Source organism: Delphinus delphis, chromosome 16 (genome assembly GCF_949987515.2).
Source record: "Delphinus delphis chromosome 16, mDelDel1.2, whole genome shotgun sequence".
Lineage (NCBI taxonomy): Eukaryota > Metazoa > Chordata > Mammalia > Artiodactyla > Delphinidae > Delphinus > Delphinus delphis.
The window spans coordinates 48,103,706-48,123,936 of NC_082698.1; the positions used below are offsets into that span (position 1 = coordinate 48,103,706).

The 20,231-nt window shown below is 38.6% G+C and overlaps 1 protein-coding gene across 5 annotated transcripts in view; it reads right to left on the reverse strand.

The window, feature by feature from the left end:
• The window catches only part of SHLD2 (shieldin complex subunit 2), a 107,766-nt gene that overhangs the window by 32,754 nt on the left and 54,781 nt on the right, over window positions 1–20,231 (reverse strand). For 4 of the 5 annotated variants that reach the window (XM_060034659.1, XM_060034661.1, XM_060034660.1 and 1 more), the window contains one exon: window positions 16,356–16,463. In XM_060034659.1, coding sequence (XP_059890642.1) covers window positions 16,356–16,463 — 108 coding nt within the window. Of the gene's footprint in view, window positions 1–16,355; window positions 16,464–19,017; window positions 20,129–20,231 lie in introns of those variants that run through there. The other variant, XM_060034663.1, reaches the window with a different exon arrangement.

Below are 20,231 nucleotides of genomic sequence, written 5' to 3' on the forward strand. Positions count from 1 at the left end.
GGATGGAAAAAGATATTCCATGCAAATGGAAACCAAAAGAAAGCTGGAGTAGCAATTCTCATATCAGACAAAATAGACTTTAAAATAAGGACTATTACAAGAGACAAAGAAGGACACTACATAATGATCAAGGGATTGATCCAAGAAGAAGATATAACAATTGTAAATATTTATGCACCCAACGTAGGAGCACCTCAATACATAAGGCAAGTACTAACAGCCATAAAAGGCAAAATCGACAGTAACACATTCATAGTAGGGGACTTAACACCCCACTTTCACCCATGGACAGATCATCCAAAATGAAAATAAATAAGGAAACACAAGCTTTAAATGATACATTAAAAAAGATGGCCTTAATTGATATTTATAGGACATTCCATCCAAAAACAACAGAATACACATTTTTCTCAAGTGTTCATGGAACATTCTCCAGGATAGATCATATCTTGGGTCACAAATCAAGCCTTGGTAAATTTAAGAAAATTGAAATTGTATCAAGTATCTTTTCTGACCACAACACCATCAGACTAGATATCAATTACAGGAAAAGATCTGTAAAAAATACAAACACATGGAGGCTAAACAATACACTACTTAATAATGAAGTGATCACTGAAGAAATCAAAGAGGAAATAAAAAAATACCTAGAAACAAATGACAATGGAGACACAACGACCCAAAACCTATGGGATACAGCAAAAGCAGTTCTAAGGGGGAAGTTTATAGCAATACAAGCCCACCTTAAGAAACAGGAAACATCTCGAATAAACAACCTAACCTTGCACCTCAAGCAATTAGAGAAAGAAGAACAAAAAAACCCCAAAGCTAGCAGAAGGAAAGAAATCATAAAAATCAGATCAGAAATAAATGAAAAAGAAATGAAGGAAACAATAGCAAAGATCAATAAAACTAAAAGCTGGTTCTTTGAGAAGATAAACAAAATAGATAAGCCACTAGCCAGACTCATCAAGAAAAAAAGGGAGAAGACTCAAATCAATAGAATTAGAAATGAAAAAGGAGAGGTAACAACTGACACTGCAGAAATAAAAATGATCATGAGAGATTACTACAAGCAACTCTATGCCAATAAAATGGACAATCTGGATGAAATGGACAAATTCTTAGAAATGCACAACCTGCCAAGACTGAATCAGGAAGAAATAGAAAATATGAACAGACCAATCACAAGCACTGAAATTGAAACTGTGATTAAAAATCTTCCAACAAACAAAAGCCCAGGACCAGATGGCTTCACAGGCGAATTCTATCAAACATTTAGAGAAGAGCTAACACCTATCCTTCTCAAACTCTTCCAAAATACAGCAGAGGGAGGAACACTCCCAAATTCCTTCTATGAGGCCACCATCACCTTGATATCAAGACCAGACAAGGATGTCACAAAGAAAGAAAACTACAGGCCAATATCACTGATGAACATAGATGCAAAAATCCTCAACAAAATACTAGCAAACAGAATCCAACAGCACATTAAAAGGATAATACACCATGATCATGTGGGGTTCATTCCAGGAATGCAAGGATTCTTCAATATACACAAATCTATCAATGTGATAAACCATATTAACAAATTGAAGGAGAAAAACCATATGATCATCTCAATAGATGCAGAGAAAGCTTTTGACAAAATTCAACACCCCGTTATGATAAAAACCCTGCAGAAAGTAGGCATAGAGGGAACTTTCCTCAACATAATAAAGGCCATATATGACAAGCCCACAGCAAACATCATCCTCAATGGTGAAAAACTGAAAGCATTTCCACTAAGATCAGGAAGAAGACAAGGTTGCCCACTCTCACCACTCTTATTCAACATAGTTTTTAGCCACAGCAATCAGAGAAGAAAAGGAAATAAAAGGAATCCAAATCGGAAAAGAAGAAGTAAAGCTGTCACTCTTTGCAGATGACATGATCCTATACATAGAGAATCCTAAAGATGCTACCAGAAAACTACTAGAGCTAATCAATGAATTTGGTAAAGTGGCAGGATACAAAATTAATGCACAGAAATCTCTGGCATTCCTATATACTAATGATGAAAAATCTGAAATCAAGAAAACACTCCCATTTACCATTGGAACAAAAAGAATAAAATATCTAGGAATAAGCCTACCTAAGGAGACAAAAGACCTGTATGCAGAAAATTATAAGACACTGATGAAAGAAATTAAAGATGATACAAATAGATGGAGAGATATACCATGTTCTTGGATTGGAAGAATCAACATTGTGAAAATGACTCTACTACCCAAAGCAATCTATAGATTCAATGCAATCCCTATCAAACTACCACTGGCATTTTTCACAGAACTAGAACAAAAAATTTTGCAATTTGCATGGAAACACAAAAGACCCCGAATAGCCAAAGCAATCTTGAGAACGAAAAACGGAGCTGGAGGAATCAGGCTCCCTGACTTCAGACTATACTACAAAGCTACAGTAATCAAGACAGTATGGTGCTGGCACAAAAACAGAAAGATAGATCCATGGAACAGGATAGAAAGCCCAGAGATAAACCCACACACATATGGACACCTTATCTTTGATAAAGGAGGCAGGAATGTACAGTGGAGAAAGGACAGCCTCTTCAATAAGTGGTGCTGGGAAAACTGGACAGGTACATGTAAAATTATGAGATTAGAACACTCCCTAACACCATACACAAAAATAAGCTCAAAATGGATTAAAGACCTAAATGTAAGGCCAGAAACTATCAAACTCTTAGAGGAAAACATAGGCATGACACTCTATGACATAAATCACAGCAAGATCCTTTCTGACCCACCTCCTAGAGTAATGGAAATAAAAACAAAAATAAACAAATGGGACCTAATGAAACTTCAAAGCTTTTGCACAGCAAAGGAAACCATAAACAAGACCAAAAGACAACCCTCAGAATGGGAGAAAATATTTGCAAATGAAGCAACCGACAAAGGATTAATCTCCAAAATTTACAAGCAGCTCATGCAGCTCAATAACAAAAAAACAAACAACCCAATCCAAAAATGGGCAGAAGACCTAAATAGACATTTCTCCGAAGAAGATATACAGACTGCCAACAAACACATGAAAGAATGCTCAACATCATTAATCATTAGAGAAATGCAAATCCAAACTACAATGAGGTATCATCTCACACCAGTCAGAATGGCCATCATCAAAAAATCTAGAAACAATAAATGCTGGAGAGGGTGTGGAGAAAAGGGAACACTCTTGCACTGCTGGTGGGAATGTGAATTGGTTCAGCCACTATGGAGAACAGTATGGAGGTTCCTTAAAAAACTACAAATAGAACTATCATATGACCCAGCAATCCCACTACTGGGCATATACCCTGAGAAAACCACAATTCAAAAAGAGTCATGTACCAAAATGTTCACTGCAGCTCTATTTACAATAGCCCGGAGATGGAAGCAACCTAAGTGTCCATCATCGGATGAATGGATAAAGAAGATGTGGCACATATATACAATGAAATATTACTCAGCCATAAAAAGAAACGAAATTGAGCTATTTGTAATGAGGTGGATAGACCTAGAGTCTGTCATACAGAGTGAAGTAAGTCAGAAAGAAAAAGACAAATACCGTATGCTAACACATATATATGGAATTTAAGAAAAAAAAATGTCATGAAGAACCTAGGGGTAAGGCAGGAATAAAGACGCAGACCTACTAGAGAACGGACTTGAGGTTATGGGGAGGGGGAAGGGTGAGCTGTGACAGGGCGAGAGAGAGTCATGGACATATACACACTAACAAACGTAGTAAGGTAGATAGCTAGTGGGAAGCAGCCACATGGCACAGGGATATTGGCTCGGTGCTTTATGACAGCCTGGAGGGGTGGGATAGGGAGGGTGGGAGGGAGGGAGACGCAAGAGGGAAGACATATGGGAACATATGTATATGTATAACTGATTCACTTTGTTATAAAGCAGAAACTAACACACCATTGTAAAGCAATTATACCCCAATAAAGATGTTAAAAAAAAAAAAATTGGCTGACTTCAACTGGCCAAAACCATACCGCTTTTAATTACTATAGGTTCACACTAAATCCTGATATCTAAGAGGGCAAATTATTCCTGCTTTTCGTTTTCAAAAATGCCCAGGCTAAAAAATATATATATATAAATATAAATAAATAAATACAATAAATGCCCAGGCTGCTTTTGACCACGTACTCTTTTACCTATCAGAATAATCTTATCAAATTTCATGAAAATCTTATTGGGATTTTGATTGGATTTTTACTGACTTTCAGAATAATCCTATCAAATTTCATGAAAATCTTATTGGGATTTTGATTGGATTTTTACTGAATTTATAGATCAACTTGGAGAGAACTGAAATCTTTACAATGTTAAACCTTTCAGTGAACAAAGTATGGGTATTTACTTCTTTAATTTCTCTTAATTTTTTCATTTAACAACAAAATTGTTAAATTTCTTACTAGATATTTAGTACCACATGATAATATTGTAAATGGTGCCTTCTCTTTATTTGTGTTTCTAGTTGTTAGTCACTCCACTCTAGAAATGCAATTGACTTTTGTATATTAACCTTATACCTGGCCACCTTGCTAAACTTTCCCATTATTTCTAATAATTTGCTTGTAGTTTTGTGTGTGTGTGTGTGTGTGTGTGTGTGTGTGTGTGTGGTACGCGGGCCTCTCACTGTTGTGGCCTCTCCCATTGCGGAGCACAGGCTCCGGACGCGCAGGTTCAGCGACCATGGCTCACGGACCCAGCCGCTCCGCGGCATGTGGGATCTTCCCGGACCGGGGCACGAACCCGTGTCCCCTACGTCGGCAGGCGGACTCTCAACCACTGTGCCACCAGGGAAGCCCCTGCTTGTAGTTTTAAGAGGGGAAAGATCCTTTGTAAATCTATAAATAATAATTATAATAATCCATCACATCATCTATAAATAATGACAGTTTTATTTCTTCTTTTCCAATTTTTGGAAATTTCTCTTTCCATGTTTTCTCACACTGGTTAGTATCTCCAATAATATGCTGAATAAAAGTAGTAACAGCAGCATCCTAGTCTCATTCCTAATTTTTTTAAGGAATGTTTCTAATATTTCTCCAATTAAGATAACTGCTCTGGAGTTTTTAAAGATGCTCCTTATGAATTTAAAATAAATTTCCTTCTATTCCCAATGAATAGGGGTTGAATTTTATTTTCAAAAGCTTTTTTGTACCTTTGAGATGAACATATATGGTTTTTTTAACTTTTTTTGAACTAATATTAGACTTACAAAAAAGTTGCAAAAATAGTGGAGCTCTCTTATATTCCTTATCCTATGTCCTCTAATGTGAAGATCTTCGTAAGTACAGAATAATTATGAACAGGAAATTAATACTGCTTAAATATTATTAACTATAAATCTTACTCAAATTTTACTAATTTTCCCACTAATATCCTTCTATGTAGCATCTTATCCAGGATTCTACATTACATTGTTATTTCTCTTTAGTCTCCTCCAGTCTGCAGTAGTTATCAGTCTTTTTAAAAAAATATTTATTTATTAATTTGGTTGCGTGGTGTCTTAATTGCAGCAGGCGGGCTCCTTAGTTGTGGCTCGTGGGCTCCTTAGTTGCACACATGGGCTCCTTAGTTGTGGCATGCGAAGTCTTAGTTGCGGCACGCATGTGGGATCTAATTCCCCGACCAGGGATCGAACCCGGGCCCCCTGCATTGAGAGCACAGAGTCTTATCCACTGCACCACTGCGGAAGTCCCCAGTGTTTCTTGTCATTCATGACCTCAACACTTCTGAAGAGTATTGATCAATTACTTTGTAGAATGTCCCTCCATTTGGGTTTCTCCAATGTTTTCTCATGACTGAAATGAGGTTACGCATTTTTGGCAAGAATACCACAAAAATTATGCTGTCTCCCTTTCAATGCAACATAAGCAAGGAATTCATGATATCCTTAATACTGATATTTACCTTAATCACCCAGTTAAGTTGGTGTCTGCCTTGTAAGTTGGTTTTCTCCTTGTAAGCTGATAACTACCTTGGGGAGACATTTTGAGACTATGCAATGTTATTTCTCCCCAAACTTCCATCTACTAATTTTAGCATCAGTGGATCCTTGTTTACAATATTTATTACTGAAGTGGTTACCTAATGGTAATTCTGTTTACCTTTTTCTTCTCACATTTATTCATTGGAATTCCAATTTATTCACTGGAATTGTGAAGAAGAGCTCTTATTTATTTGTTTATTTGTTTACTTAATTTATTTTGTAAGTCAGTCAGTCAGTTGAATGTTTATTTCAGTATGAACCCATAAATATCTTATTCTATGGGCTATAATCCAATACTATCTTTTCTTTTTTTCCTTAAATTGTTACAGTTTGGGCCAGTGGGTACTCCTTCATGTTAGCTCTTGTGTTCTTTCAAAACAACCCTTTTCTGACACCACCAGATGTTCCAGGCTCTTGTCTTTTCGCTGTCCCAGTCCTGTAATCAACCACTTCTAGCAGTGCTGGTTCCTTTTACAGACCAAGATCTGGGCACTAGGTATGATCATTCTTACCGAGGTGTCACTACTTCTGTGTCCTCTCAGCAGACAGAACTAGGAAATATGTACTAAGCATAGTAGCCCACCTATACACATATATCTATATTTCTGTATCCCTTTATCTGTGTGCTTATCTATCTATATATTGAAAACCATAAGCTTATACTAGTATTTCTAGCTCTAATCCAAAAGGTTCCTTTTAACCTTCCCTCTTTTTTTTTTTTTTTTTTTTTTTTGCAGTACGCGGGCCTCTCACTGTTGTGGCCTCTCCCATTGCGCAGCACAGGCTCCGGACGCGCAGGCTCAGCGGCCATGGCTCACGGGCCCAGCCGCTCCGCGGCATGTGGGATCTTCCCAGACCAGGGCACGAACCCATGTCCCCTGCATCGGCAGGCGGACTCCCAACCACTGCGCCACCAGGGAAGACCCCCTTCCCTCTTTTTAAAATATAACTTCTCTCTTTAACAGTGAGAAACCCAATTCTCATTATCTACAATTTATTTACTTACTTGTTCAATTTTAGTACATAGACAGAGTTGTTGCTAATCCATTCCTCTTTGAGAAACACGTTTACTAACTGGATTACAGCATTTATGTATGTTTTTTCCCTTAGCCTTACAGAATCCAGTCAATACACTGTTTTCCAGTTTCTTAAGTTTGTTCTTTCCCCCCCGCCACCCTTCTGTGTAGTTATTTTATTCATCTGTAATACTGTTAGGCTCATTTGTCAATGTTCATTCCATTTTGGGTTCCCCCTCCACCAGATTCTAATTGGTTTTAATCATTTATTTTCGGGGGTATATGAAACATCATTGTGGTTCTGTGAGACAGAGCCACACAAAAAGACATACTCAAAGAAGTGTCGCTCCCTCCTCATCAATGTTACCCTATTTCCATTCCCTCTTTCATCTCCCTCATCGATACTACCCTATTTCCATTCCCTCTTTCTTTCTACCCCTTTCCCAACCTTTCCCAAGATTGCAGGTATCCAATCTTGTTATTTCTGGTTTATCCTTTCTGCATTTTTTTTGCACAAATGAGGAATTACATGTATATTTTCTTATTCCTCCTTTCTTTCTTAGATGAAGGATAGCATACTACATACGCTTTTGGGGGCTTTTTATTTTTCACATAACAATATGTCGTGGAAATCACTTCATATCACTTCATAGACTCTTTCATTTTCTTTTTACATCTGCATAGTATTCCACTATGTGACTGTACCATAATTTAATCAACCATTCTATGTATGAGCATTTCAATTTTTTCAATGTCTCGTAATTATAAACAATACTGCAAACAATAACTTTGTTCTGATGTATTTTCATATTTTTGTATTGATAGTTGTATCTTCAGGATGGATTCCTAAAAGTAAGCTTGTTGGGTTGAAAGCCGCGTACATACGTAATTCTGTTAGGTATCACCAAATATCCCTCCAGAAGGGTTGTGGCAATTTACCTTCCCACCAGCGATGTGTAAAAGAGCCTTCTCCCCCACAGCCTCATCAACAGAATGTGTTGTCCTAGTTTTTAATTTTTGCCAATCTGATAGGCAAACAATGACATCTGTGTTGTTTTAACTTGAATTTCTCGCGTCTACTTCCCAGTTTTCCATCAGGTCCGCTGTTGCTCAATTTTTAAGCGTTCTCCACATATTAGGAACACTACCCTTTTGTCTTAGATGTATGTTGCAAATATTCCCTCCAAGTATGCCAGCTGTGTTTTGACTTTATGTTGTTTTTAGCCATTCAAATTTTTATTTCTCCATAGGAAAATGTATTAGTCTTGTATTTTACTGCCTCTGGATTCTGAGTAATAGTAAGAAAGACTTTCCCTACACCAGGTTTAGATGGGAATTCATCTGTGTTTCCTTCTAGTAGTTATATGGTTTTATTTTTTACATTTAGATTTTCTTTTTTTGTAATTTATCTTCTTTTTTTTAACATCTTTATTGGAATATAATTGCTTTACAATGTTGTGTTAGTTTCTGCTGTAAAACAAAGTGAATCAGCTACACATATACATATATCTCCTCCCTCTTGCGTCTCCCTCCCACCCTCCCTATCCCACCCCTCTAGGTGGTCACAAAGCACCGAGCTGATCCCCCTGTGTTATGCGGCTGCTTCCCACTAGCTACCTATTTTACATTTGGTAGTGTATATATGTCAATGCTACTCTCTCACTTCATCCCAGCTTACCCTTCCCCTCCCCATGTCTTCAAGTCCATCCTCTACGTCTGCATCTTTATTCCTGTCCTGCCCCTAGGTTCATCAGAACCATCTGTTTTAGATTCCATATATATGTTAGCATTCGGTATTTGTTTTTCTTTTTCTGACTTACTTCACTCTGTATGACAGACTCTAGGTCCATCCACCTCATTACAAACAACTCAATTTCGTTTCTTTTTATGGTTGAGTAATATTCCATTGTATATATGTGCCACATCTTCTTTATCCATTCATCTGTTAGGTAGCTTCCATGTCCTGGCTATTGTAAATAGTGCTGCAGTGAACATTGTGGTACATGACTCTTTTTGAATTATCATTTTCTCAGGGTATATGCCCAGTAGTGGGATTGCTGGGTCATAAGGTAGTTCATTTTTAGTTTTTTAAGGAACCTCCATACTGCTCTCCATAGTGGCTGTATCAACCTACATTCCCACTAACAGTGCAGAGGATTCCCCTTTCTCTACACCCACTCCAGCATTTATTGTCTGTAGATTTTTTGATGATGGCCATTCTGACTAGTATGTGATACTTCATTGTAGTTTTGATCTGCATTTCTCTAATGATTAGTGATGTTGAGCATCCTTTCATGTTTGTTGGCAATCTGTATATCTTCTTTGGAGAAATATCTGTTTAGGTCTTCTGCCCATTTTTGGATTAGGTTGTTTGTTCTTTTGATATTGAGCTACATGAGCTGCTTGGATATTTGGAGATTAATCCTTTGTCAGTTGCTTCACTGGCAAATATTTTCTCCCATTCTGAGGGTTGTCTTTTCATCTTGTTTATGGTTTCCTTTGCTGTGCAAAAGCTTTTAACTTTCATTAGGTCCTATTTCTTTATTTTTGTTTTTATTTCCATTTCTCTAGGAGGTGGGTCAAAAAGGATCTTGCTGTGATTTATGTCATAGAGTGTTCTGCCTATGTTTTCCTCTAAGAGTTTTATAATGCCTGGCCTTACATTTAGGTCTTCAACCCATTTTGAGTTTTGTTTTTTTTTTGCGGTACGCCTCTCACTGTTGTGGCCTCTCCCGTTGCGGAGCACAGGTTCTGGACGCGCAGGCCCAGCGGCCAAGGCTCATGGGCCCAGCCGCTCTGCGGCATGTGGGATCTTCCCGGACGGGGGCACGAACCTGTGTCCCCTGCATCGGCAGGAGGACTCTCAACCACTGCGCCACCAGGGAAGCCCCATTTTGAGTTTACTTTTGTGTATGGTGTTAGGAAATGTTCTAATTTCATTCTTTTACATGTAGCTGTCCAGTTTTCCCAGCACCACTTATTGAAGAGGCTGTCTTTTCTCCATTGGATATTCTTGCCTCCTTTATCAAAGATAAAGTGACCATATGTGCGTGAGTTTATCTCTGGGCCTTCTATCCTGTTCCATTGATCTATATTTCTGTTTCTGTGCCAGTACCATGCTAACTTGATTACTGTAGCTTTGTAGTATAGTCTGAAGTCAGGGAGCCTGATTCCTCCAGCTCCGTTTTTCTTTCTTAAGATTGCTTTGGGACTTCCCTGGTGGCACAGTGGTTAAGAGTCCGCCTGCCAACGCAGGGGACACGGGTTTGAGCCCTGGTCCGGGAAGATCCCACATGCCACGGAGCAACTAAGCCCATGTGCCACAACTACTGAGCCTGCGCTCTAGAGCCCACGAGCCACAACTACTGAAGCCCGTGCACCTAGAGCCCGTGCTCCTCAACAAGAGAAACCACCGCAATGAGAAGCCTGGGCACCACAATAAAGAGCAGCCTCTGCTCACTGCAACTAGAGAAAGCCCGTGCACAGCAACGAAGACCCAACACAGCCAAAAAAAAAAAAAGATTGCTTTGGCTATTAGGGGACTTTTGTGTTTCCATATAATTTGTGAAATTTTGTGTTCTAGTTCTGTGAAAAATGCCATTGGTAGTTTGATAGCGTTTGCACTGAATCTGTAGATTGCTTTGGGTAGTATAGTCATTTTCACAATATTGATTCTTCCAATCCAAGGACATGGTATATCTCTCCATCTGTTTATATTTAGATTCTTAATCCATTTGGAGTTTATTCTTCTATTTGCTGTGAGAATTTGTTACCTGAAAACTCAGTTCACCTTTTCATGGGTGTCAAGTCAAAAGACACTACCAAGTCAAAGACTGGGAGAAGTCAGGATTTATAACTTGCAGCAAGTAAGGAGAACACTGGTGATCATTCCCAAATCAGTGTCTCCCTGAACAGCAAAATTGCATAAGTTTTAAGCTAAGAGTACCTGCATATTCATGAAGGGGTTTGGGCTGGTGTACACATATTCATGAAGGGACTTGGACGGTTGGCAGAGTCCAAGCTGGAAAAGGTCAATATCATCATCCCTTAGGTTCCAGTTGATCTGGTGGGTCAGCAATTCAGGCTAATCTCTCTACCTTTGAAACAGAACTGGGAATCTTTACAATGGATATTTTATCTTTGTTATTGTTACTTCTCTTCCCTGATAACAGTCATTGGTTTCTGCATTCCTTTGTTCCCTTAAGATCATTAATTACTGAGACCTGTTCAAGGATAAGCATTATGGCCATGCTTAAACCACAAAATGGCTTAGGTCAAAAATGGCTTCTCTTGTGTCAAGAAAGCTATGCCTGGTTCTCTTTCTCTGAGGACTCCCTTACCCTATCTGGTTCCAAAATGGATATAATCTTACCTTTTTCTAAATGGCTACCCAGTTACCTCAGTACCATTTATTAAAAAGCTAACCATTACCTCAGTGGTTTCAGATACCATCTTTGTCATATACTAAATTATACATATGTGGTCTAATTCTGGTCTTCCTATTCTGTTCCACTGATCTAGTTGCCTATTCATGCACCAGTATCACACTGCTTTAATTATGGGGGCTTTAGAGTATGTTTCAATGCCTGATAAGCCTAGTCTCTCATAGTTTTTCTTTTTCCTAGCTTTCCTAGTTTTTCTGTTTTCCTAGCTATTCTTGCATGTTTGTTTTTCCATATGAATGTTAGTATCAAGTTGTATATGCCATAACATAGCATGTTGGTATTTTTATTGAGACTGCATTGAATTTATAAATTATCTTAAGGAGAATTGGTATCATTATAATGTTGAGTCATCCCATCCAAGAATAGGGAATGTTGTCTTTCCATTGGTTCATGTCTTCATTTTTTTCTAGTGTATTTAAAATTTTTCTTCATATAGGTGTTGCACATTTCTTGTTTAATTTATTCTGAAGTATCTTCTTTATTACTATTGTAAATGAGTATTTTCCTACCATTATGCCCTCTGTTTGGTGTTTGTGTATACAACATTATTGATTTTTTTAACAGTAATTTTTGTATTGTTACACCACTGAATTCTTTTATTGTTTGAACTGGTTTTATCTTTGAGTCCCTGGAGTTTTCCAGATATGTTTTCAAAGCATTTTTACATAGAGATAGTTTTTATTCTTCTTCACCCATTCAAATGTCTCTTCTTGTCTAATTGCATTCGTTAATAAGTCTTTATATAATGGTGAAGAATAGCAGAGATAGTGAACATTCTTATCTTATTACTGATTTCAGTGGAAATGCCTCTAGTGTTTCTCCATTAAATAAGATTAGGCATTAGGGCTAAGCATATCTATATTATTGATACAGTATCAACTGTATTGTAACTGTAGCACTGTACTGAACTGTACTTATTGATAGAAGGAGAAAGTATCCCTCAATTTTTACTTCCTGGAGTGCTTTTTATGATAAATTGATGTTGAATTTTTTCAAAGGATTTCTCAACATCTATGGAGATAGTCATATAATTTTTTCCTTAGATTTATTAATATGAAATATGATACTCATGTATCTTCTAATACTGAACAAATCTTCCATTTCTGGAATAAATCTCACTTGGTCATTATTTTCCTAATTTGGTGTTAGATTTTGTTTACTAAAATTCTGTTTAAACTTTTTGTACCAATAATCATGTATAATACTGGTTTGTATTTTTATTTGTAATGTCTTTATTTGGTTTAGGTGTCGGTGTTATATTTGCTTTATAAAAGGAATTAGGAATTTTCCTTCTTCAATACTCTGGAACACGGACTTCCCTGGTGGTGCAGTGGTTAAGAATCCGCCTGCCAATGCAGGAGACACAGGTTGGAGCCCTGGTCGAGAAGATCTCACATGCAGTGGAGCAACTAAGCCCATGTGCCACAACTACTGAGCCTGCACTCTAGAGCCCATGAGCCACAACTACTTAGCCCGCATGCCACAACTACTGAAGCCCACACGCCTGGAGCCTGTGCAACAAGAGAAGCCACTGCAATGAGAAGCCCATGCAGCGCAACAAACAGTAGCCCCTGCTCGTCCCAACTAGAGAAAGGCCCATGCACAGCAACAAAGACCCAACACAGCCAAAAATAAATTAATTAATTTAAAAAAATACTCTGAAATAACTTTAACACCATTGGAATTTCTGATCTTTGAAGGTTTGGTAGAATTTCCTATGAAACTATCTGGGCCCGGCACTTTTTTGTATCGTAGTTCCTTCTTTTTTTTTTTTTTTTTTTGGCTGCACCTCACCACTTGTGGGGTCTTAGTTCCCAGACCAGGGATCCAACTGGGGCCTCCAGCAGTGGAAGCAGAGTCCTAACCACTGGAAGGCCAGGGAATTCCCTGTATTTCTTCTATAGAAACTGGTCAGTTTAAGCTTTCTATCTCTAACGGGATCAATTTTGGCAATCTGTATTTCCCTAGAAAATTATATATCTAGCTTTTTCAAATTTATTTGCATTAAGTTCTGTAAAATACCCTTTTATTTTTTTAACATATTATTATTTTTTGCTGCCTTGGGTCTTCATTGCTGCGTGCGGGCTTTCTCTAGTTGCAGTGAGCGCAGGCTCTTCGTTGCAGTGCATGGGCTTATCATTATTGTGGCTTCTCTTATTGCAGAGCATGGGCTCTAGGTGCGTGGGCTCAGTAGTTGCAGCACGCAGGCCCTAGAGTGCACAGGCTTCAGTAGTTGTGGCCCACAGGCTCAGTAGCTCCAAGGCATGTGGGATCTTCCCAGACTAGGGATCGAACCTGTGTCCCCTGCATTGACAGGCAGATTCTTAACCACTGTGCCACTAGGGAAGTTCCCTTTTATTGGTTTTTAATTTCTGTTTCAATGATTATTTCCTCCTTGTCATTTATTCTGTATCTTTGTGCTTTCTCTCTTTTTTCTTTTCGTTTTCTTTTTCTTTTCTTTCTTTTTAACTTTATTGTATTACAGTTGATTTACAATGTTTTGTTAGTTTCAGGTGTACAATGAAGTGATTCAGTTTACATATACATATATTCATTCTTTTTCAGACTCTTTTCTCATATAGGTTATTACAGAACATCGAGTAGGGCTCCCTGTGTTATACAGCAGGTCCTTGCTGGTATCTACCTTATATATAGTTATGTGTGTATGTTAATCCCAAGCTCCTGATTTATCCCTCCTCACCATGTTTCCCCTTTGGTAACCATAAGTTTGTTTTCCATATCTGTAAGTTTGTTTCTGTTTTGTAAATTAGTTCACTTGTATCATTTTTTAAAAAAATTAGACTCCACATATGAGTGCTCTGACTTACTTCACTTAATATGATAATTTCTAGGTCCATCCATGTTGCTGTAAATGGCATTATTTCATTCTTTTTTATGGCTAAGTAATATTCCATTGTATATACATACACCTTCTTTATTCATTCCTCTGTCAGTGGACATTTAGGTTGCTTTCATGTCTTAGTTATTGTAAATAGTGCTGCAATGAACATTGGGGTGCATGTCTCCCTTTTTTCTTGATCAAATTAACTAGTTGGTTCATCTATCTTTTTTTGAAACAAGATTTTGATTTATTATTAAAATTATCATTTTTAAATTCTTATTCTTATTAATTTATTATTTCATTCCTGTTTCTCTGCTTTACTTTGTTATTCTTTTGCTAGTTTTCTGAGTTTGGAATTTAATTCATTTATTTTTATTCTTTCATTTTTATTGATAAATAGAGTTTAGCTAATAAATTTTTCTTTGATAACTCCCTTAAATGCATCCCAGAGATTCTGACATGCAGTGTTTTCATTGTCATTATTTTTTTTTAATTCTATAATATCAGTTTGTATTTCCTTTTTCACCCAGGATTTTTTTAATAGGTTTAAAATTTCCAGATATAGGACATGCTGTTGTTATTGTTAATAAATTCTAGTTTTATACCATTTGATCAGCATGTTTGTAATAATTCCACTTTATAGAAGTTACTGACATTTTCTTTACGACCTAATAGGATCAATTTTCCTGACTGTGGTGTGGACACATGACAAAAATGCATATTTCTATCATTAGAATGTAGAGTTCAATTTATATCCATAGGATCTACCCTATTCATCAGATCAACACGGTTCACTATGTTATTTAGATCTTTTATGTCCTTAGTTGTATTCTGTCTATTAGATCTGTCTTGTGCCATTAGAGAAATGCAAATTAATACCACAATGAGATATCACTACACACTGATTAGAATGGCTACTATTTCAAAACAGGACAATACCAAATGCTGACAAGGATGCAGAGAAACTACAAGATACACTGCTGGTAGGAGCCACTCTGGAAAACAGTTTGGTGGTTTCTTTTAAAACCGAACATGTATTTGCCATACAACCCCCTCTTTTCATTACCTCAAGAATTCCAGAGGCTCAGAAACTCCACAGAAGAACTTCTGAGGTCCCTGGAACCACTTGGAATGATATGCAAGGTTTTATATCTATCTACTTAAGTCTATTTTTCTGAAGAAATGGCCCATAGCTTCTCAAAGAGGTCTATGACTTGCTAAAAGGTTAAGAACCATGACTATATTGACTCTAAGAAAAATAAGAAAATGAAACATGAACCCCAATTTTTTTTCTTTTTTAAATTAAATTTATTTTATTAATTTATTTAATTTTTGGCTGTGTTGGGTCTCCATTGCTGCGCACGGGCTTTCTCTAGTTGTGGTGAGCGGGGGCTACTCTACGTTGCAGTGTGTGGGTTTCTCATTATGGTGGCTTCTCTTGTTGCGGAGCACAGGCTCTAGGTGCATGGGCTTCAGCAGTTGTGGCACGTGGGCTCAGTAGTTGTGGCTCGCAGGCTCTAGAGTGCAAGCTCAGTAGTGGTGGCGCATGGGCTTAGTTGCTCCGCGGCATGTGGGATCTTCCCGGACCAGGGCTTGAACCCATGTCCCCAGCATTGGCAGGCGGATTCTTAACTACTGCGCTACCAGGGAATCCCCCAATATTTCTTAAATATTATTATAGTATAATTATACTATATAATTATACTATACTATATACTATATATTATATACTATATATATATACTATATATACTATATATATAATTTATATATAATTTATTATAATACTATAATTATAGTATAATTATACTATAGTATAATAATTATACTATACAAGTTAATTTTTGTAAATTCTATTTTCATTCTTACAAAGAAAATAAACTAATACCTTTCAGCTAACTTGTTTAGAAGACATTTTGTAACATTACCATTTTAACCCTACTTTTTTCTAATATACTTCAAATACTAAGAAATTATTATATTTAAAATGTGTCTTACATTCTTCAGGATGGACAGATGAATAACTCCCAAGATTTAATAAGTGACTGGTAAATGTTGATTGCAGTACTGTCTCACCAACCCAATGATCCTCACGAATAGTAACATCTAGAAAGGGGAAAAAAAAAGTTCTGATCATGCCAAAAATTCCTTCACATTGTGGTTAACGTACCTATCGTAGCAAAATACTGTGCATGCCTCTCACATGCTAGCCAACTGAAGTTCAAATAGGGTAAATCATCTGCCTAAAGGAACAAAATGATAAAATAGCAAATCTGAACTCTGAATGTAGGTATGTCTGTATGTAGGTAAAATAACAAAATTGCTTCTGTATATTCAAACAATATCAATATGGAAGCTCTGCTCCACAGATAGAAGTTTAAAGGTTTTTGTTCACTTAAGGTAAATGGTACAATGTATACTTCTGATAAATTAACAGTGAATAGGGACTTCCCTGGTGGCACAGTGGTTAAGAATCTGCCTGCTGGGCTTCCCTGGTGGCGCAGTGGTTGAGAGTCCACCTGCCGATGCAGGGGACACGGGTTCGTGCCCTGGTCCGGGAACATCCCACATGACGCGGAGCAGCTGGGCCCGTGAGCCATGGCCGCTGAGCCTGCACGTCCGGAGCCTGTGCTCCGCAACGGGAGAGGCCACAACAGTGAGAGACCTGCGTACCGCCAAAAAAAAAAAAAAAAAAGAATCTGCCTGCCAATGCAGGGGACGCAGGTTCAATCCCTGGGCCGGGAAGATCCCATATACCTCGGAACAACTAAGCCCACATGCCACAACTACTGCGTCTGCACTCTAGAGCCAACAAGCTACAACTACTGAGCCCGCGTGCTGCAACTACTGAAGCCCACGCGCATAGAGCCCATGCTCCGCAACAAGAGAAGCCACTGCAATGAGAAGCCTGCATACTGCAACGGAAAGTAGCCCCCACTCGCCACAACTAGGGAAAGCCCATGCACAGCAACAAAGACCCAGTGCAGCCAGGAAAAAAAAAGTGACTAATTTAGGGCCAGGAAGCCAAGCAGTGGTTCATTCCAAAGCAGTAGTGCCTAGAAGAGTAAAAAACATTCAGTACGGGCTTCCCTGGTGGCGCAGTGGTTGAGAGTCCGCCTGCCGATGCAGGGGACACGGGTTCGTGCCCCGGTCCGGGAAGATCCCACATGCCGCGGAGTGGCTGGGCCCGTGAGCCATGGCCGCTGAGTCTGCGCGTCCGGAGCCTGTGCTCCGCAACGGGGGAGGCCACAACAGTGAGAGGCCCGCGTACCGCAAAAAAAAAAAAAAATATATATATATATATATACATATATATATATATAAACACATTCAGTATGCATTTACCCCTTCTGCTAATAAGCATAACGTAAGCCATTCTTATTCAGAAATTGTGAACTAGATACTTTTTTTTCCTAAGAAAATAAAGCAAAACAGAACAAACAAAAAAACCTGTTAAAAAAAAAAAGGTGTTCATAGAAATAATCTAAATATTCTATAATAGGAAAATGGTTAAGTAAATTGTGGTAAATCACTTCACAGAATGTTACCTAGTTGTTAACAATTGTATGGACACTAGGAAAAGATAGAGAGATAGCAGGGTTGAGTCTCCATCTGCTAGGTAAAGGCCTCCTGGGAGGCACACACAGTGACAGTAATGCCTTGGTAAAGTAACCATGGTCCACGGTCTAACCCTCTCTTTATGGTCTGGGGAACCTCATTTTTTTCAGCACTCCAAAAATAGATTTCAGCTCTGCAGCATAAGCTCAGTTAATGAGACAAAAAAACCCAAAACAGAACACAATCTTTTTGTTTAAATATACAACAAGGCATTAATTGCCAAAGAACAACACTTGCAGCCTGTTCTCACCTTGTAGGCAGTTTTACACCTTGGAAGCCAAGTCATACGGAAAGGGCTGCTCAGCAAGCACTGAATCAGAACAGAGCTGAGTTAGATGACCTGAGCTGCCAACGAATAAGGATACCGCCAGTAAGACAAGACTACGCCAAGCTGTTACAATCCCATGTTCATCTCTTCAGTAGGGACTTACACAATCTTACACAAATCTTACACAAATCACAATCTTACACAAATACCAGCGTATATTAGCTAAGGTTCTCACTCCCCCAGCAAACCATCTGGTAGGAATTACCAGTGATTGATTGCCTTGATTTTTCTTTATAAGCTTCTAAGGCTGACCCACACCTCTTCTCTATCACATTTTCTTTAGATGTACTATTAAGCTCAATCAACTTCATCCTGGTCTGGGATTCATGCTATTTTTTTAAATAAATTTATTTATTTATTCACTTATTTTTGGCTGCGTTGGGTCGTCATTGCTGCCCGCGGGCGTTTCTCTCGTTTTGACAAGTGGGGGCTACTCTTCGTTGCAGTGTGCGGGCTTCTCACAGCAGTGGCTTCTCTTTGTTGCGGAGCAGGGGCCCTAGGCACGCGGGCTTCAGCAGTTGTGGCACACAGGCTTAGTTGCTCTGCAGCATGTGGGATCTTCCCGGACCAGGGCTCGAACCCGTGTCCCCTGCATTGGCGGGCAGATTCTCAACCACTGCATGCCACCAGGGAAGTCCTGGGATTCATTCTTTTTTTTTTTTTAATTAAGATTGGGAAGTCCACTTATTTATTTATTTATATTTATTTATTTACTTTTGGCTGTGTTGGGTCCTCGTTGCCGCGTGTGGGCTTTCTCTAGTTGCGGCGAGCGGGTACTACTCTTCGCTGCGGTACGTGGGCTTCTCATTGCAGTGGCTTCTCTTGTTGTGGAGCAGGGTCTCTAGGCACGCAGGCTTCAGTAGTTGTGGCACGCGTGCTCAGTAGTGTGGCTCACAGGCTCTAGAACACAGGCTCAGTAGTTGTGGTGCAAGGGCTTAGTTGCTCCACGGCATGTGGAATCCTCCCAGACCAGGGCTCGAACCCGCATCCCCTGCATTGACAGGCAGATTCTTAACCACTGCACCACCAGGGAAGTCCTGGGATTCATTCTTAAAATGACTGGTATCTCTGCCCTAATACACTGGTGTGTTTATCTTTAAATCAATAAAGGACATGTAACAAAATGTTAAGATTTCTTTTTTCACGTGAAAAAGCAGGATACAAACTGTTTTTCATGATTACAATTGTATATTAAGAGTAGGGATTCTGGAGTCTGGGTGAAACCCTGCTTTGCCACCTCCTAGCTGGGTGACAGTGGGCAAGTTACTTCACTTCCCTGGGTCCCAATTTCCTCCAGCTGAAAAATGAGGATGATAATCAGTGCTCTCCTCATAGAGTTGAAAGACAGGTAAAGTTTGAAACAGGGACTGACACTAAGTAAGTTCCCAATAAATATCAGCTATTACCCATGTATGCAGACACAGATTGAGAAGTACGGGGAAGATAAGAGGAAGGTTAACACTCCAAAACTCCACTGGCGGTTATACGAGGTTGGTATAATACCAGGAGTTTCTCTTTTCCATATTTCCAAATGTGATTAATAGCGACCCTTGAATAACGTGGGGTTAACGCATCGATAACTTTACAGTCAGCCCTCCATATCCCTTGTTCCTCCACATCCACGGATTCAACCAACCACAAACAGTGGAGTACTGTAGTGTTTACAATTGAAAAGTATGCACATATAAGCAGACCCATGCAGTTCAAACCCATGTTGTTCAAGGCCTTACAGTAATTTAAATAATTTTAAAATGCAATAGAAATTCTATGTTCCCTCAATAAGAATGTAGTGTGCACAGCTTTATTAGGGATTAAGTAGTAGATATATTGTCCTTTTATCATAAGATGGTTAATACACCTAAGGAAAAGGGTAAAAAAAAGATATAAATAAAACTATAAAAGACAAAGAAAGAGTCTGATGATACACG